The sequence below is a fragment of the Poecilia reticulata genome, chromosome 7, assembly GCF_904066995.2.
Source record: "Poecilia reticulata chromosome 7, P_reticulata-male-v2, whole genome shotgun sequence".
Lineage (NCBI taxonomy): Eukaryota > Metazoa > Chordata > Actinopteri > Cyprinodontiformes > Poeciliidae > Poecilia > Poecilia reticulata.
Window position 1 is genome coordinate 22,706,470 of NC_088836.1, and position 20,866 is coordinate 22,727,335.

The window sequence follows — 20,866 nt, forward strand, 5'->3', positions numbered from 1 at the left end:
TGATATGCACTATTTCCTTCTCTACTTTTCTCACAGCTTTTTTTTTTTGTTTTTTTTTTTTGTTCCTTTTTTACAGCTGTGTTTTTTTGTTTCTCCTTTTCTCCCCTGTACGCTTTCTGGTTCGCCCACTGAATTCCAGTCTGTGATGGACTGTGTGTACCATATGAAAGGACCGCCCGTTTATAAAGCTATTATTGTCAATTAAGAAAATGAAGTGCTCCCCTGGGCCTCGCCATCTGGAGCCCTCTTCACCTCCCTCCATCACTCTCTTTGTTTCGCTTTGTCACACTAGTACAATCCTCTCACTCTCTACGTTCCATGACTTTTTGCTTCAGTCAGTCACTCGGTTACAATTTCTTTCCACATGACTGTCCATATCTAACTTCTAGCTTTATTTTTCTGTTTCCCTTCAGGGAATCAGATCTCTTTCTGCTAGATTCCAGGGTGATCTGGGCAGCAGAGGAGGGCTGGTTGGTATTTGACATTACAGCCACCAGTAACCACTGGGTGCTGAACCCCAGCAGAAACCTCGGTCTGCAGCTGGCCCTGGAGACTGCAAATGGTAAGAGATGTTCATGTCAGATAAGTCTGTTACATAATGTGATTTTTGCACAGTGACATGTTGAAAAGAAGTAAAAAGAAACAGAAAAAGGTATACAATAGTAGAAAAAAATCATAGAATGTCTGCTGACAGATTTAAAAAGGAAACATCTGTAGAAAGAGAGTTTCACACCTTTGCGCATGATCACTGCGGTTGGCTCTAAACTATTAAAAAGAGCAGTAAGCTGCACACAAACATCTTTTAATAATCTACCGTATTCGTTAACATGAAAATGTTTGGAACCAATACACATTTTTGAAACATTTATGAACAAAAACAAACTGCTTTTGATGAAATGCGATGGTGGTTTTGGTTTTCCTGTGGTTTTAAAAAAGATTTTTTCACGTCCCGTTGTTTTTCTTTTCTCTGTTTATTCTTTCTTGATGTTTTGAAAAGTGCTTCATACTGTGTTGGTGTGTGTTATAAATTGTCTTTTGGTGGCACCAAACATTTACAAATGTGGAATTGTAAATTACATTTTTCAACAAAAAAAAAAAAAATCAATTTTGTTATTGTTTAACTAGTTATCCTCTCTTATCTTCATCTATTTTTTTTATTATTTAATTTTTTTAAAACAATGTGGGCTTCATTGACAGTAGAATTTTTTACATGCACAAAAGCAGCTAAGGAAAAACGCATGATTTGGCTTTTGTCTTTGGGACCCAAATTCAGAGCGGAGCAAAAAACAAATCCCAGACATGCAGAGAGGAATGAATGAACCTTTCATGAAATAAGCAAACACAAAACTTTCAGCAACAAAGAGGATGTGTTATGCGAAACGAAACACAGAAAAAAATACAAAAAAACACTCCAAGAAAAGTTGGCAGACCAGGCCCTAACAGAATGCATGACAGGAGCAAAGCAGACTGCACAATAAAATGACACATCAGAGAGGCTTAAATGGAGAGGCAGTTGATTACTGGAATGGAAAAGGATTGTCTATTTTCTGGATGAGGAAAAGCTGAAAAAGAGCAGGAGGAAAAGGTACAAATTTGGGACATGAACTCTGTAGATGCAATGAAAATGAAACGGTTGTTTATATAAGAATAGTCCGTCTGTCCGTCCGTCCACTACCCACTCTGCCTTGTAGGGTCGAGGGTGACGGTTACTGCATATCTTCTGCTGGCAATCACATGTCTCCAGTCCTCAGCCCGTCTATCAAAGGGCAACAAAGAGACACACAACCATTCACACAGAGTCAAACCTAAGAGCAATTTAATAATTTTTTTTATTGGATTACAGAAGACAGAAAGATCTGGATTTGAACCCAGGATTTTCTTGTGACAAGACAAGAGCACTACCAACTCTGCCAACTTGCAGGCATTCTCAGGAAGACCAATAAAGTTTCTCTACAATGTCTCATCAAGTCTTTCACAAGGAGTTTCAGAGTGAACCATGATTCATTTTAAAGAGGATGTGATTTAAAAGTAGGAAATAGAATATCACCCATTGTGACTGTAGCTGTGCAGCTTAAAAAAACATTTACAGTCCTCATCAGTTCAGCACTGCCTTCCAAAACGTGTTTCCTTATTGTCTGAGATTATAATTAATCTTGCCTGAGATTAAAATGAGCAGATCTGAAACACCAGTATATGACAAAAAGAAAGCAAATTCAGAAGAAATCTGAAAAGAGGCAAAAACGTTTTTGTAATGCTATATTTATATTGTGAGGTCTGGGATGTACTCACACATTCTTTAGGTAATTGACATGTTTTCATTGGCAATGCTATTTGCTTTGTGAGGCTGAGACACAGCATACATAGAGGAAAGGGGTTTACGTAGCTTCAATGAAAAGGGAAAGGAAATATTGTGTATGTCCATGGCAGTCAGTGCAGATTTTTAAAAAATCTCATGTTCAGTTAAACCCAAGCCATAATTTTACTGTTTCTCGAATGTTCTTGTAAACAGCGCTAAGAGAAACAGCGCCTCAATATGTTTGCCCTAAACTATTTATCTTATTAAATGAGTGCAGTAACCAGGTTCTACTTAGTAGACCATAAAATGTGCTCCGAATAAACATTTTGTAAGAGCTCCAGCTGTGTTCAAGTGTAAGCTTAACAAACCCAAGTGAGCTGCATCCATTGTAGCGCAGTCCAACAGACATGAGGGTTAGCATTACGACACAACTCAGATGAGTTGTCTGCGTGTACACAGAGGAGATATATCAGACTGTGCCTTTCATCTGTCATCACCTCATCATTCATCAGCGTCATCATCGGTCATACCCTCAGCATCATTAGCAGGCATGCGGAAAAATACCCCGTGTTATCTTAGGAGGCATTAGTTATCTGGAGGCACAAATATTTTGCCTTCACAAAACTTTCCCAACAAACAGCATTCAGTGCAAGACAATGTACAAAACGATATCTCCGGTGGGGATGACAGGATGTTACATGTTAGATGAGAAAAACAGACACGATACTGCTTTCAGGTTGTGTAAAGGGTGGGCTGGGCACGTCGGATTCATCTGCGCGTGATTGTAGGTTAGACTGGGTAGGAAGCTTTATAGGGGAGCGTGTACAAACAAGTGCATACGGCCTTCTGTCGCCAGCAGTGACTGGAGAGAAGGCAGAGAAGGGATGAGGGCGGAAAAAAAGGGAGAGGAATTCACAAAAAGAGAATTTCGCTTGTAAAACCATCCAGTAGTTTCACTGAGGAAAGGATCACAGAGGAGATAAGCTACAAGCACAGCAGTTACTTGATTTTAGAAGCTTAAACGTTAAACTTTTCCAAATAAGATGATATGTTGACACGTGTAGCACTGTTGTACTTTGTCGCCCAAACAGGAGAGAGTATCAATCCTCGTGTGGCCGGGCTAATTGGTCGCACCGGACCTCAGAGCAAACAGCCCTTCATGGTGGCCTTCTTCAAAGCAACCGAAGTGCACCTGCGAAGCATCCGCTCAGCTTCCGGAGGGGGCAAACAGCGCAACCCCAACCGATCCAAAGGGGCAAGGAGCCAAGAGGCTCTCAGAGTGGCCAATGTTGCAGGTAAACACAGAAAGTGTGTGTTCATTATGTGGACTATTATGCAAATTCATGGACTGAACTATGCATGTCCATTACAGTGGTTTGCAAAACATATTTTTACAATTTGAAGATTTTGGCATTTTGGTTCCTTACAACAACCGTTTGTTTTACATAAAGTAACTCATAGCTAATGGAAGAAAAATATAGATTTTTCACTTGTAAATTAGTATTTACCCTCTATAATAACTACCCTTTGCTGCATTTACATCTGCAATTCATTAAGGTATGTATACCAGTTTTCTACAATTAAAGACTACAGTTTTTTTGTTTCTTCTTCTTATATTTCAAGCTAAAAAAAAACTGAATGGGGAATATATGTGATCATCCATTTTCAAGTCTTAACCCTGATACTTAAGTTGGTTTTGTTTTGAACACTGACTGGACATTTTAAACACTGAAACATCTATGTTTTTTGAAGCCACCTTATTTTTCCAGGACATTCCTGTCGCTAGCTCTGTCCTCCATCCCATCAACAAAGTTTCTTGTGCCTGCCAAAGATGATCATACCCACAGTATGATGCTCTCCAAAAACTAGTTTTACTGTGTTTGTGTGCTCAGGGTGATGTTCTGTGTTAGTTTTAAACCACACTTACTGTTTTGCTTGCATGTCTAATCTGACCAACCTCTTCCACGCATTTGCTTTGTGTACCCTTCACAAACATACCGTTTTATATGTGGGCCAAAGGCTGGCAGCGCCCTTCTTATGTTTCTCATATTGGGCTCATGGTTGGTTCTTGCTCAGTTAGTAGCCATACATACATTTTCAGATGATGGAACAAAGAGTGGTTATTGAGATGTTCAAAGCTCAAACTGTTTTTTTCTGCTCTGTTTCAGGGTCTAAATAATCCTATTTGTTTGCTAATGTTCTACATTAAACCTCAGTTGTTGTTTTTTTGGGTTTTTTTCTGAACACCTCTGACTTGTGAAAGGTGCTGGTTCCATTGTATATTTAGAGGCATCAGAGAACAGTAAAAAAAAATCCTTTTTGTGTGGATGTGTTTATGTAAAACCAATCCAAGCCTTAAGAAACTTCCTTCCACTTCACATTTATGCACTACTAGTTGTCACAAAAAAAAAAAATCCCGATGCAACACGGAGCTGTTTGTGATTATAACATGGGATTAAGAACGTTTCAAGGGGTGAGAATGCTTCCGCAAGGCACTGTATGGATCTGTTCCCACTGAAGGAACAAAGCAAAGGGCACTTATTTAATAGTTTCCTGGTTCTGCGTGTGTACTCACAGCATACAGACTCACAACATTTTCAAAAAGGACACTGAAAGGTTTCAGCATTTGAGACACATTAAAGACCTTTGTTTTGAGGGTGTGAGTGTGCTGTGTTTATGTGAAGTCCTGAAACATTAGACTGTAAGGCTTCAAATAGTGCTCTGCTGTCTTTGTTTATTTACTTGAGCATTACAGAGCGGTTGGGGCCAAGTTTCCCGCTTGGAGGTAAGGCAGCACAGGCTTTTATGGCGGAACACATCTGCGGTGCGCTGTGGGGCAACCAGGCCCTGGACACATGGGCCAAATGGGTCTGTTTGGAACTTTGGATACCAGTGGTCTTTAGCGGGATGATGAGAACCAGTCGCTCATAATCATTTCCAACATGAGCCCCTTTCAAGAGCTAATGCACCACAGAGCCTCACCGGTCACCAGAAGAGGAGAATGATACTTATGGATAGAAAACAGGCTCTTCTTTTTTCTGTGTTGTTAAAAAAAAAAAAAGGAATGCTAAAACCAGTGAAGAAAGGAGCGAAAATGAAAAGTCTTCCGTTGTAAATCTGGCTGAGATCTGTTGTGTGCACATCTGTTTCATCTAATGGAAACTTGAAGCCCAGCAGACTGACCTCCAAGCATGGTGGCCCATTTATTTAAACTAGTTAAATGATGATACTAAAATGATGCAACATATTGAGTAGAGATGTGCCGATCAGGTTTTTTCCTGCCGATTCCGATCACCCATGCTTGTGATCATGGGTGATCATGATACCGATCGGTGAACAGTATCATGATCACCGATACCGACACCAATCACATAATTATTATTATTTTAATTATAAACACTACCGGTTACATTTTGTGGAAAAAGGAACCATGAATTCACCTTAATTTAGACAAAAACTTGTTTTTAATAACTTTTTCCAAGAAAAAAACAAAACAGGCATTCTGCAAATTGTACTGCTATCGGTAATACTATCTTTAACAGACTGAAAACATATGAAGGCTCTGAAGATGTTAAATAATGCAAAGAGTCAAAATAAAACCTCTCAACATTGCCAAAAAATTCAAGTATAAAACTTAATATTCAAAGGCAAATACAGGTTTCATTACAATAAACAATCCAGAGTTACTGAATGAAAACTTCCTGTTAGCATGGCGGCTAGCTGATTACTGCTAGTTCTGAGTGGCTGTTTCTGACTGAGCGGAGTGCAGAACAGGGAGGAGATCGATTATTTTTTCAGAGATTATTTGTCTCATGTTAGGACAGCGAAAGTTTTAATATGTATGTAAAATTAATTTTTTTAAGTTAGATGCTGCAGCTTTAAACAGAGGTTCGGTGTGAGAGTCACTACCAGGTGGAGCAGAAGCGGCGCTCCGTCTGTGAAATATTACTACCTGTAGCGCGTAGCAGCGGTTCAACAGCGAGAGCAGAACCACATCCCAGCTCAAAGACTTAAATAATTTTGCGGGTTATTTGTTTAGCTTTCTGACCGTCATGCTAATCCGGGTGAGTGTTTGTAGCTGTGCGCTGCTTTACCTGCTATCTGATTGCTCCATATGTCTTTTTTACTGCAGTGAGCCTCGATGTAGCCAAACTCCGTCAAGTATGGCATTGTTTTTATGCCATATTAGATGCGTCGTGTTGATGCATTTTGACCTGCTTCACCCCACGTGCTTCAATTTTCCGCCGCAACACGCAAACTTCCCCAGTCACTCAGTGCGTTATAGTTCCACATCGCTTAGGTTTTGTTGCTGTGGGTTTGCGCAGTGTGAAGGAAAGAGGAGACCAGCTGCACAGGCAGGCTGCGAAATGAGATGCAGGTGATTGGTTTGTGTGATCAGCAACAAGAGACCGTGATCGGCGATCACCGATCATACACTTTTTCACGGAAATCGGCCGATTATGATCGGTGGCCGATCGATCGGCACACCTCTAATATTGAGGTCATTTCCCAGCTATTGGTTTGAACAGGTATAATTTGCAAAGGTTTTAATACCCTTTCCACTGTTGCACATTTTGTCAAGTTGCAACCACCAACTGAAGGAAAATAATACATGGTTTCCAAAAGTAAAAAAAAAAAAAAAATTAAATCTTAAAAATGTTGCTGATATTTTTCTTAAAATCTGGTGAACAAAATGCAACCGATTGCTTTCAGAAGTCACTTAACCAGCAAACAGAGTCCATCTCTGTGGAGGTTAATTTCAGGATAGAGCCAGTAATTCTGTGAAAGCCTCAAAAGTTTTATAGAGGACAATAAACATGTAAACCAAAGAACACAACAGACAGGCTAGGGATAAAGCTCTGGTGGAGTTAAAAATAGGGATAGATTATAAATAAATTAACAACACGTGGCATTACTTGAACAGTTTTGTTTAAACTGTTCAAGTAATTCCATTAAATCTTCCATTAAATCTGCTATTTTGCAAAAAAGAATTGGAAGAATTTTCAGTCTGTTAATATTCAGTAGCTACAATTCAGCAAGTATGTGTATTCAGGTGGCTGAACAGAAAAATGCATGCCCCACTTTTGCTTTTACATTTTGACAACCTTGTGCAATTTTTCTTCCAATCCAAACTGATGCTCTTTTTGAGTTGGTCTATTAGATAAAATCTCAGCTGTTGCTGATAGTCGTGATAAATATTGAAAACCTTCCAGTGGGCTTGAAGAAGTTTGTGAGGGACTATAGATCTGTACTTCTATACTGAACGCACTAATGTGTATTCTCTGCTTTTGTCTTTATGTCCCTAGAAAACAGCAGCACTGATCAGAAGCAGGCATGCAAGAAGCATGAGCTCTACGTCAGTTTCCGTGACTTAGGATGGCAGGTATAAAAACAATACTCGCCAAGATCACTTGGAACTGTAGAAGTTGGCACAAAGTCCAGCATTTTACTGGCCTAAAATATAAAAATGTGACTAGATTAAAACATTTTTTTGTTTGTTTCTTTCTGGAAACATGAGGAACTCAGTCAGCAAACATACTCACATCTGGGGTTTAATCTTAGCCTTTCTTTCTTTTTGGCAGCTTTGGGAAGTCATTTTTGTTACTTTTTTTTAAGTTAACAATGATATGTTATGTTTGCATCTCCCCATCTAGGTATTTTCTTGACCTCTAGAAATTAAAATTGTCTCACAAGTTCTCCGAGTCAGTTTTCAAAGCTTAAAAGAAAGGACAAGAAAACCTATAAGTCTGTCTGGACGTCTCCTGTCATTTTCTCTTAGGACTGGATCATTGCTCCTGAAGGATATGCTGCATATTACTGCGAGGGAGAGTGTGCCTTCCCGCTGAACTCCTACATGAACGCCACAAACCACGCCATTGTACAAACACTTGTGAGTAGCTGTAAAACCAAGGAAGAAAACGCAACAGACATGTGCTGCCTTAGATCTCTCATCACTTATTTGGCCGAGGAAGGTTTGGGACACAAACATTGCAGGCTCATATTTTCTGGGGCATTAATCATGAAAAGCTGAGATTTGTGTGTAAGAAATGTTGTCATAACTGACCTCCTCCTCCTCCTCTTCCTCTCCCTTCTAGGTTCATTTTGTTAATCCTGAGTCGGTGCCCAAGCCTTGCTGTGCGCCGACACAGCTCCATGCCATTTCTGTGCTCTACTTTGACGACAGCTCCAATGTGATCCTGAAGAAGTACCGCAACATGGTCGTCAGAGCTTGTGGCTGTCACTGAACCACCAGCATCTTCACAGGGACGCTCGCATACGCACATGATGAGAGGAGAATCGACAGGGCGCTCGTTTAAAATGCTGCAGGATTGCAGAGCAGCGTGTGCGTTTCGTGTAGACACACTATTGTAAGGCCAAACATGAATTTCACTCTATTTAAAGGGGCAATTCAACTCCAAGTCTGTTTAAAATAAAAATAAACATGTAGTTCCTGGCTATGATGTCTAAGCTAAGCAGCAAATGAGAAAGATCATAAGTTCAAGAAATGGAGCAAATATTTACAAAACAAATCCGACTTAAAAAATTGAGTATGACCTCGTGAAAGATGTTCATTCAGTTATTTATTTTTTTATAAATAAACTAAACACATATGAAATTACGACCACTACTTAAATAACAAATAAATAGATATTTTTTGTTCTTTACTGATTTTTACTGATGAAAATCAATGTAATTTATCAATTAACACGCTTTTTGATAAGAAATTTGCAAATCACCTCTTCTCATCACCTCCTTTTCTTTAGCTGTTTTAATCTGAAACAGTAAAAGGCAGTATATTTGTCTGCTGTATCACTCTGCAGTCCTCTTCCGTATTCTGTTATATACTGTACACAACCCGCTCTACCAACATAGAACTGTTTCAATTTAAAAACCCATTTGTACTCAGTTTATTTTCACTGCCACAGGATAAAGTCTTAACAAGCCGCAGAGAGGAAGCAGCAAATTAATGTCCTCCTTTGTGATTCTCCAAACAAGATACAATATAGACAGCAGAAGAGAGGGACAGAGATCAAGTCCACTTGCGTGCTTTCCTTTCAAACCTTCACAATTTATTTGTTTTTTGTCTTTGCTTGCTGCCAAAATGCTACAACTTGCTAAGGTCTCTGCAAGGACTTGATGCTGCAGGATCATATTTGAAAATATGATCCTGATCATATTTTCATATTTGAAAATATGATCCTGCACTTGAGGTACTTGTTTTAGACTTGTATAATTTTTGTCTAATTTTTGACAATGCCATGAGTTGTAAAACTTTATCTTAAAAATAATTAATCGAATCATTTTACTTAACCTTTTCACATGATCAGCTTTCTATTTTATTTATGTCTGTGATCTTTCTTTGTTTTTTTTCTTTTGTTTTTTTGTTCTTATAAAACAGCTGAATGAACATTCTCAAAAAACATGAGCTCCATTTTTAAGTTTGAGGCTAACGAGAAAAAATTACTTACTTTATTTGAAAGTGAACATTTCCTTGTATGACTTCTTCCGATAAATGCACATCGACATACAAACACAATCATGTTTGTGCTTTCTACTGTGTGTACAAGACACATAAAGCATAGACTGTTCTGTATAATTGTTCATTCACAGTCAACCATGTGTTATCTTAACAATTATGATAACCATTGTAGTTTATTATGTTTACTATATATATGAATATGTGGCTGATAGAGGAGGATAGAGGACTCTGTATTCCCTCAATGTACAATACTGTGTAAATATTGTGTTTTTTCCCAAAAAAACAAAAAGCAAGTGTATTTATTTCCTGCATTGCAATTTGGATTTGTTTATTTTATTTTCCTGTATAAAATGCTGTATTATTTTTGGACATAAGCATTGCCTCATTTATTAGGAACATTTTTAAATACAAATAGCTGTTTCAAGCATCTTGTTCTGTGTGCTCAACATTTTCAGGTTTGTACTTCTCTGCTGTAATACAATCTGTTGTATTTAAAAATAAACACCTATTTATTGAGAGCAGGCTAAGCTCTTCCAAAGTGGGCTCCAATTTTTCAACTATGTTTTACTGCTGAACTGTCACAATAAAATTGGACAAAGGCAACAAAACTGATTAGTGACACATTGTTTCACGTGACAAATATAAAGGGCAAATACCTTGACCCTGGGAGAAACCAGCTCCTTATTCTACGCTATTTACTTTGTACAGAAACATGACATTGTTCACAACTTTCCCTTTTGGTTTGCTGATTTGCCCAGTAGATATTCTACAGGAGAAATCCAAGTGAATGGGAGAAAGCCCTGTGAGGTGAGATTTGAATCGAGCAGAACTGCATATGGCCAGGCTAATGTGCCATATAACTTCCACAAATCATGCCCTGAAATTGTAACTTCTCAAAGATGTGCCTCAAAGTCGCTAAAATTACTCATGAAACACAGACTTCAAGTGTTAGTGTAAGGCTCGTAAGAAGGGGACACAAAGTCTCCAGCTCCAGCATTTGAGCTCAGAATATAGAAATCTAGATAATGATTTGGCCATCAGGTTGGATGAAGCTTTTGACAAACCTATCTGTGCAAAGAAACAAAGTAAAAATGGCTAAAATAACAAGCAAACACATTTAATATAATATAATGTTTAAAAAAGTCACTTAAATGTTTTTGTTTCCCCATTGCAATAGTCAATTTGAACCAAGTCGTCTTCACCGTGTCCTGTTCCCTAAATGCAGATGTGATTGGCTGAATCGATGCTTGTGTTTACGGTGTGCCCATAGGACGGTCGGATATAGAGTTTCTGCGCAATAGTTTACTCGTACGTGAAAACGACACAGCTCTATGCTGCCATCTGCTGGTGGAAACTGTTCAATGTGTTTGTTTGTCATCTAAATTAGACTTGCGGTTTCTTTTCTTTCTTTTTTTGTCAGTCCCGTCTTACGCCTACTACGAGCTGAAATGAACAATTAAAAGAAAGGTCGCATCCTCTTTAGGTAGGAAAGGTGGAGTTGCGTCTGCCAGAAAAAGAAAAAAAAACTAGTTTGACCACCTACATACTTTCATTTTCACAGGAACGTTTCGTTATGAGTGGCTGCGTGCGTGTGTGTGCTTGCTTAACTGTGTGTGAGGTTTTATTATGTTCTCCTCAAGGCACTAATTAATAGGTGGGTCTCCTTTTCTGTATTAGCATTTGTAATTATTACACCTTTCATATACGTTTTCCCTTTCCTGCTTTTAGGATAAGTTTTTTTTTTTTCTAAAGTCAATTGTAATAAAAGCAGACATCTATGGCATATCTAATACACATTTTCACTGAATTTTAGTTTTTACTTATCATTTCAACAGTATTTCATCAGATACTCAAGGTTTCCTTACTTGGAAGTGATTCAATGTTCTAAAGAGCAAAGTGTGGAAACCGAAAGCATAAAAATAGCTTCAAAGCTTTCGCTTTCGCTTGTGGGAGCGCTCCGAATTTTAGTTGCGACTTCTCCATTTAACTTTCCGATGAACTCAGTAGGTGTAAAACTGAACAGCTTCACTGGCGGACTTCTCATTGGACCTTTATTTTCCATTTGCCAGAAGGAGAGCTCGAGTGGCGTGACAGACCAAACAATACAGGCATCTTATGTTTGCAAAAGTGGTGCAAACCTATCCGAAGCTGTCCTGAACCGTGGACTGTTGTTCCTGTGACACGCAACATGTGCTGAAGATGGATGGAGCCAAGTTGCACCTGAAAGAGTGGCTGGTAGCTCAGATAGAGAGTGGGAAATATGAAGGCCTGTGCTGGGAGGATGAGGGCAAGACCATGTTCAGGATCCCCTGGAAGCACGCAGCCAAGAAGGACTACAAGCAGACGGAGGATGCGGCTCTCTTTAAGGTCAACACTTTTTTATGTTTCACTTTCCGAAAAGCCTGGAGTTTGTTAGGCAGATTATTTCGCTGTGCTCTGAAATGGGGGGTAAACTTTGCTTTCCCCCCTCTCCAAATGGTAAGCGAAGGATAACCCAAACTGAGTTCAATTAAAAAAATCCTACTCAAAATCTGTCATTATCATGACATGTGATTACAGGCAAACTTATAAAATGTTTAACTTCGGTGTCGTAAGAGTTAAAGTACACCTTTTTGACTGTTTATTCTGAAATCCCATTGTATTTTGTTTTCGGGTCCTGGACTTTTTAAAGGTGAATAAAGGGTTTAGGCGGTAAGTCCACTAGGGGGAAAGCAAGATAAAAATATAAGAGGTGAAAAAAAAAACCAAGAAAAAAAAACTGGCCGTTAAAAAACCCCAAAGTGATTTAAAGCGTGTTATTTTTTCCTCCAGTTATGTTTAATAGAATACATGTTACAATATGTGGAATACAAATCAATGTACTGACTATTATTTGGGGTAAAAAAAATAAACAAAAAGCCTTTAAACTACAAGGTTGAAATTATTCCCTGTGCTTATTTAAACATTAAATATCATCACTTTAATACATCAATATGGAAGTCAAATGTCTGTAATTTGGACCAATTTGGTTGATTGTCTTTGTAAAAATAAAAGTCTAATAATAGCTGAGTTTTTGGGACACTAATACCAACAAATTAGAATAAATCTGTGCCCAACCACAGTGAGATACTGTCACCCTCTAACAATAATGACATAGCCTTTTCAATGACATTCAAGGTTTTTAGGATTACAGACGTTTCGGCACCTTTCCAAAACCTTGAATTTGGTCAAATGTGACAAATTACGGTGTTACGAAGATTAACGTAACATAAATAAATGGGATGGGAGTTTCTGATTTTCATTTATTAAATAAATCTGGAAAAATAAGACAGGATTTTTTTTTATTATTGATGTTTGAACTGTTGATCCATAATCAGAGCTAATTAGGGAGACATTGTCTTATTCTGATCTCTGACTGAGTGGAATATCTGCACATCTAGATCTCCTCCTTGAAAATCCTGCTTTGAAGTATGATGTGACCTGCACAAATATTTATTGTGTTGTTGTTTCCCAGGAAGGAGGCGGAAATGTTTACATATTCAAAAATGTCATAAAAATTGGTTTTATATTTTCTTTTGCTGTTTTTTTTGGTCTGATTATTTAGGATTCAAATATACAATGGATTCATATTATTCAAGCTAATATGATGAGAAAAAAAATAATGTTCTCTACTTCTCATTGTATTACACAGTAAGTTTTTTGGGGGGATAGTTTTCTGAGTCAGTATCTTTTTGCGCAGGCCTGGGCCATGTATAAAGGCAAATACAAAGAGGGCAGGGATAGAGCTGATCCCACAATGTGGAAAACCAGACTCCGTTGTGCACTTAACAAGAGCACCGACTTCCAGGAAGTTCCTGAACGCAACCAGTTGGACATCACTGAACCGTATAAGGTCTACCGAATTGAACAGGATGTTTGCTTGTCAAAGCCGGGAGGTAAAAAAAAGCAACAAAAAAAACAACAGCAAATAATTAGTCTTTTCTGTTTTGTTTTCTGAATTCAAACTGTTGTGTTTGGGCTCACTTGTGCTCACTACTATCCTCTCTCTCACAGCACATCCTCAGACAAAATATGTATTCAAGCAGGTGAAATTATCTCCAAGAAGCCCTGGTTATCCAGAAAATCAGGTAAGATGAGAAATACACTCATACAGACAACGAGACACCAATTATAAAATATGTCTCGAGGCACAATGAATACTTTTGGTTGGCGTGGACGGTTTGAGTGGTTTGGTTGGTTGGGGTGGCAGGGAAAAACTCACTTCACATAAAGGTCACTTCTGACAGTTGATGAATAATTTGGAGTTTCACAAAGAGATTTAAGATCAGTGATAGTAAAAAGAGGTAGATATAGTTTCTTAATTTAACAATAGTACTGAACTTGAACTGCAAGTCTTCCATCTGAAAACATATCTTTAGGCTAGGTGGGGGAAAATCTTGATGATCAAGTCTTCCTGCTCCAATCTTTATTAGATGCTTCCTTAACTTTGGTTTCTGTTTTTCTCACTTCAGTGTCAAAAGGAAGAGCTTCAAGCTCTCAAAGAAGAAAAACCTTGTGCTGGTAAGAGTTACAAACAAAAATATGCTAGAAATTTCTCTTGATCGTAATCCACATCTGCAAATGCCACTAAATGAATATCACTGAAAAGTTCAATTGTTTCAGTAACTAAATTCAAAAAGTGTTACTCATTGATTAATTACCACTATTTGTTTTATCTAGCTTGAAGTATTATGGCTCATAATCAATGAAAACTCAAAATTTAGTTTCTCTGAAAATTAGAATAACACATAAATTAACTTTTCTAAGACATTTTGAATTAACTGAGATGCACCTGTATGTTTCCAGCTCTGGTGAAAAAACTAGAGACCACTGCATTGAATCCCACTGATAAAACCTCACGGTTTTTCCACCAAATATTGATTTCTGAACTCTTCCTGAGTTAAAACATTACAATTGTTGTTTCTAAATGAATATGAACTTGTTTTCTTTGCATTATTTGAGGTCTGAAAGCACTGCACCTTTTTTGTTATTTTGACCATTTCTCATTTTCTGCAAATAAATACTAAAATTTTTGCTTGGAATTTCAGAGACATCTTCTCAGTAGTTCACAGAATAAAAAAAAACAATGTTCATTTTACCCAAATAAATACCTACAAAGAGTAAAATCAGAGAAACCGATACATTTAAGTGGTCTCTTAATTTTCTTCCAGAGGTGTATATTTCCGTCATCTATCAACCAGCAACACAGACTTTACCAACTAAATAATATATCCCAGTTTTAATAAAAAAATAAATAAATTCTTGCCTTTTTACATACGAAACATCAGTAATGGATCAGTAACTTTAAAGCGTCATAGCTTCACCAAACACATACTTGTCCTATAAAATGTGCAGGATGATCAGAGGAGAACGCAGATTAAGTTTTTGGAAGTAATTTAGGATTTGATCTGCTGAGATGATTTAGTGAAAAATGTCCTCTGATGTGTAATTTATTTATTTTCAGTTTAGTTTTTATTTTTGTTTATATAAAAGTTATATCCAAGGTGTGAATTTTGAAGTAAGGCATGTTGATGTTTTTATGACATCAACCAGACTTGTTCTCCTTCCTGAAACACTCTTAGACTTAAAGGACATCACAACTGGGTGTTTGCGTACAAATGCCTATGGGGAGACGTTCTTGGTCTTTCTCTTGCATTCTTAAGTTAAAACAACTGAATGACTCTAATGCAATATTATAAGTTAGGTTTCACTTCTGGTTTTGATTCTGATAGGTTCTGTTATTGTGCAACATGCGCTGGTTTTCAAATGTCAGGCAATTCACTCTGAAAGCAGATACACATGTTTGAAAGGCGATATGACACATGCTAGATAATGAGGTAAATGATTTTTCTACGCTGTTTTATTGGCAGCAAAGTTTAACTTTTAGAGAGTGGGGTTATGGTCACATAACAAGCACAACAATAGCTGGAACCATACCTTTACAACTTGTTGGTTAGTTGTTAAAGCTTGTCTGTTAGCACTGATTATGCGAACAGACAAATTACCTTTACTTTACGGTGCCGCCATAACTTTTTTACATTTTATCTCGCTATCCCCACAAATCTAAATCTGTTTTATGTGATAAACTAACACAAAGTGTAGCATATTTTAGCATAGTGGTAGGTAAACGGATATTTTATCCAAATAAATTCTAATAGTGAGATGTTCATTTGTATTCAGCTGCCTGAGCCAACATTTTTTTGGAACTAGCAAGTCTTTTAGGATGTCTCTACCAGCTTTGGAAATCTCAAAAACAATTGTTTATTTTCTCTGCAAATAACTGAAGTCTGTGAAAAGTGTCTGTAGATATCAAATGTTTGCAGCCTCTGAAATATTTTTTTTCCAAACTGTGCTATATTTCAGCTATAAAAGAGCTTTGCATGTAGGCCAAAACTTTTGATTTAGGTTTCCTTCTTCCACAGATTACAGATGTGCTACAGTCACAGATGTGACTTGTAGCAAACGTCAAATGAGAGATGTTAAAGTTCAGACTAATGGGTTTTCTAAGCTCTTCCAGAGTTAACATGGACATCTTGAGGGCTTCTTTGATTAATGCTCTGTTTATCCAATTCAGATAGACAAGTCATGTCTTGGTAAGATGGCAAGCGCCTTCGCAGAACAGCTGTATCTAAGCTGCAGTCTGATATTACACAGCTGCAATCCATTTACTAACTCTGTGACTTTTGAAGGGAATTGTTTGCAGTGACTGGTTTTTATTTAGAGGTAGGATAGTAAAGTGGTGTGAATACAAATTAAATACTTATAAAGTTACAAAATGTAAAAAAAAAAAGACATTTGCATTGTGCATGTATAACATTTCTATTCAGAAAGATGTTTTGATGTTTTCCTGTAGAGGTTGAAATTACCAATAAATGTCAGGTTGTATTGTTCCATCAATAATGTCAAGGCATCTGGCTTAGATACAGATACTTTTGCTAAATAACTCTAATAACACTCTACTGCACAGAATTAATAAGGTTGGACTGGAAAGCAGTGGTTCTCTTTCTGCAAAAAAAATGAAAGCTTGACATTTAAACCAGTTGGATTTTTTAGATCTATTTATTCACATAACCTTACAGTGAGACAGTATTCTAAATTTGCCCATGTTATTTCCAACAAACTATATATAATCAGCAATATTCTTTCTGACGTGAGTCTGACGTGATCTGACATTCTAAGTATGCCATCACCTCGTGTTTGGGAGAGAATCGGTTGGGCCTGAGATCAGGACTTTGTTTTATAGAGTAACACATTATAAAATGCTGATTATTTTCTGTTTGGACAAAGTGTGGAGGCATTCTGCCTGTAGTTTTTCACTGTAGTTTTATACGATCAATAAAATTGATGGGTGTTGCTCCTTTAGTTGTCACACCAGGACTGTTCACGTAGTCTGCAACTAGAAACACTTCCTAATTATTCTAAACACTTTGTTCACCCATCTAAGCAGCAGAGTGCAACAAGTTGGTGAGAAGTAGCTTTATGTTATAGTCCATGCTCCACTCAAGTCCCTGCATTTTTGGAAATTTTTTAAAACTTTAATATACTTCAATACCTGTAACTGACCCTTGTCCATTCAACTTTGTCCTGATCAGAACTGATTCTGCAATGGTTTTAGGTTAAATGGGCAATAACATGTGTTTGTGTGATTTTAATCTGTTCTTTTTCACTTGGACATAGTTGTGATGATATATTTTAAGGAATGTTTAAAAATCTTAAGGCTACAGTACTTTCTATAACTAATTCAGCTCAAACATTGGTGTTCTGTACTTCTCCTCCCCAACAATATGCCAACACATTTTCATTTCATATCTACAGAAAACCCTGTTGTTTGTTGTGCAGTCATTTATTTTTCTTGGTAGTTTTGAAATATGTCTTTAAAAATTATAAAGCAATACAATAATGTAAACTTACCTATATTAAAAATGGTAAAAAGATTGCCAATGTTTTCAAATAGTTGTTTGTCAAAGTGCCCTCTACCTTCCCATCCCAGACAAATTGATACATGACTGGTGGCCAACAACTGTATGCCACAAAAATACAAATAACCAGCAACTAATATATGTTTTTGCTGTTCGGTACAATGACAAAATAGTAATCATCTTGCTTTAAACTCAACTGAATATAATTTTCAACAACACATGGATGTGTGAATTTGCAAAAAATAAAAACATCAGCAACTGCTTTCCAAACATGCCGTCTTAAGTATGTCCTCATGTGTTTTATTCTTCAGATGACCTGATGAGGGAGCACATGTACTGTGAGATAACAGAGAAAAAGAATCTAATTCAGGTTCCTGATCCAGTAAGCTTCTTCAGTCCCATCCTCAATATAACCGGTAAGAAAATCAGAATGATTCAAACAGATATCATTATGTTAGCACGTATGTACTTTCGCACTGTTCTTGATCGGTGTTAACTGCATTTTTTTGCGCAGACTTTCGCATGGAAGTGAGACTGTTGTACCAGGGCCAGACAGTGACGAAAGTGATCACGGAGAGCCTAGACGGATGCTTCATCCTCCAGGGTCACGTTCCTTTGGGAAATGAACAGATCTACGGACCCTGCTCTGCCCAGCAGCTTTCTTTCCCCTCCCCAGCCTCTGCAGCTCTTCCAGATTGCCTGGCAGAAGCGATGAATCGCCTTCTTTGTCACCTGGAAAGGGGTGTGCTGCTGTGGGTGGCACCAGACGGGGTGTTTATCAAGCGCTTCTGCCAGGGCAGGGTGTACTGGAGTGGTCCCTTGGCTCAGCATGCTGACAGGCCAAACAAACTGGAACGTGAAAAAACCTGCAAACTGATGGATGTACCCTCGTTCCTAAATGGTATTACACAAGATGCACACAATTTAAAATTCTAAACTGAATGTTTATAATAAAAAAAACAAAAAAACATTTATTCTTAAATCACCAATATGAATATATAATTTACAGCACTCCAGAACAGTTTACAGGGAAAGGGGCCTAAACCTTCACACGAGATCGAGCTCTGCTTTGGGGAAGAGTATCCAGATCCGAACGTACCTAAAGCCAGGAAGCTCATAATGGCACATGTGAGTTGGAAAGTGACATAAAAAGCTTGCTATTGTATACTTTGCAAAAAAAAACTTTTTTTATTAGGACACTGTCAGATTGTCTCTTGTATAAAGAAACCTGTCCACATGGATTGATGAATGTGCTCAGCGGGTGTACATGCAAATTCACGGCCTTTCTAAAACTCTCTACAAGTATATCTTTATTTTTGTACAACCTCTTTTAATTTCTTCACTCTACTGCCAGAAATGTTGCACCTGATCACTGGTGGTTTATGAAGAAATAATGTTCTTTCCACTTCCAGATATTTGACCAAATGTCCACTGGTGGTTTAGAAATATAAATGTAACTAGTTTCATTAGTGCATTTAAAAGGTAACGTTCCAAAGGTCTGCTCCTATCAGTAATGACGTGATCTTTCTCATTGGCCATAACTTAACACTAAATCGAATATTATAACATGGCAGGAAGGATGATTACTGTCTATGTCAGCCACTTTCTTGACATTCTCAGCATTTATTGCATCTTACTTTCAGGTTCTTTTCGCCATTATTGTGTGTCATTCTACTGCATTATGTGTAGCCTTTAGGAAGTGTTTTGCTTTTAAGAAATATATTTCCATTGAAAAATGTTAACAATGACAATTTTGATTTTACACACAAACTCGGATTAATTGAGCAGGACTTTTCTAAAGCTGGATTTCGCACATGAAGATCAGAATCTCGGATGTGTGAGAGACGCGTGAGAGTGATATTTTTGGCCAGTAGATGTCCTTACAGACACAGTAATTGAGTGTTTCTCTGTTTCCTCTTGGCCAGGTGGTTCCCTTGTTTGCTGTGGAACTGTTACAGAGATTCAGCTTGGGACAAACTGAGGAGAAACATCAAAATCTCACCTCCAACGCAAAAGGAAAGAAGATAGACTGAGAAATCTACCCGAGTTGATATGGACAATACACAAGCGAACTTGACTTCCGTCCCCATAATCACCACAAAGGATAGTAATACAGTATATTTTTCTCCTTAAAAAAAAAAATCAAATATATATATATATATATATATATATATATATATATATATATATATATATATATATATATATATATATATATATATGTATGTATGTGTGTGTGTATATGTATGTGTGTGTCTGTGTGTGTGTATGTACAATAAGTACATTTGAAAGGCATTACGGGAAATTTAATGTAATCTTCATTATTGCAGCTTGTATTTGATACTATTTTCTATAGTGCAGCTAGACACCTGTTGTGCATTTTGCTCAAAGCATGCTGATAAACAAATAATAATGTGAATGTTTTTCTCCCTCTTCATTTGATGTTGAACTCATACTCAGAGTATGACATGCTAATTTAATTGTCTCATTCTGGAACAAATATGTGGAATAAATTGACCACAGAAATTAAATCTATAAAGCTTTTTTCTCATTTATTTCTATCGAACATCATATAACAGAATCACAATTTTTTAAAAAATATACATTTTTGTAGCTGTAACATTTAAAAAGAAAATAAAGTAACAGGTAAGATTTTTCTCCTTTAAAATAAAATAAAATAAAAAAAAAAACAAACTAAAGTGAGAGAGAGTGCTGAATCAGATGATTTACCCGTATCTGAGTTTAAAATACTTTCATCATTTTTTTTCCCTGCCTTCGAACATATACAGTACATTAAAAAAATGAGACGGGAACTGAAGCGTACAGTACACAGAGGGGTCAAGAGCATTCACAAAGCATCATGTTCCAACGTGTTATTAGCACCATTACTCTTCAGCCATACTGCACCTTCTTTACTCCTTCCATCATTCAGTCTTTAATGGAAAAACACCATGAGTGTTGAGGCGATGTGGCACAGACCTGCCTGTGTGGGTGGGATTGTCTGTTACGCAGTTTTCATTAGTGTTCTCCCTTTCTCAGAGATAATGTTAAGAACATATTGGAGAGTAATGCTTTGATGAACAACCTTTTGAAATGACTCCCAGTGATAAGAATTACAAAAAAAGGCGAAGAGTTGCTCATACATTCACCTTG

At 37.3% G+C, this 20,866-nt stretch overlaps 2 protein-coding genes across 2 annotated transcripts in view; both read left to right on the top strand.

Annotated features, from left to right (window-relative positions):
* The window catches only part of bmp7b (bone morphogenetic protein 7b), a 35,217-nt gene extending 24,903 nt beyond the window's left edge, over positions 1-10,314 (top strand). Inside the window, exons 3-7 of the mRNA XM_017305586.2 lie at positions 414-562; positions 3,388-3,591; positions 7,603-7,679; positions 8,076-8,186; positions 8,392-10,314. Coding sequence (XP_017161075.1) covers positions 414-562; positions 3,388-3,591; positions 7,603-7,679; positions 8,076-8,186; positions 8,392-8,541 — 691 coding nt within the window. The 3' untranslated portion in view covers positions 8,542-10,314. The remainder of the gene's footprint in view (positions 1-413; positions 563-3,387; positions 3,592-7,602; positions 7,680-8,075; positions 8,187-8,391) is intronic.
* A 375-nt stretch (positions 10,315-10,689) lies between these two features.
* Positions 10,690-19,864, top strand: irf10 (interferon regulatory factor 10). Its single transcript, XM_008414125.3, has 9 exons — positions 10,690-11,430; positions 11,846-12,143; positions 13,495-13,690; positions 13,809-13,882; positions 14,267-14,315; positions 18,025-18,129; positions 18,228-18,614; positions 18,723-18,841; positions 19,639-19,864. The coding sequence occupies exons 2-9, from the start codon at positions 11,976-11,978 to the stop codon at positions 19,744-19,746; spliced, it is 1,206 nt and encodes a 401-aa protein (XP_008412347.1). The 5' UTR covers positions 10,690-11,430; positions 11,846-11,975; the 3' UTR covers positions 19,747-19,864.
* The last annotated feature ends 1,002 nt before the right edge of the window (positions 19,865-20,866 follow it).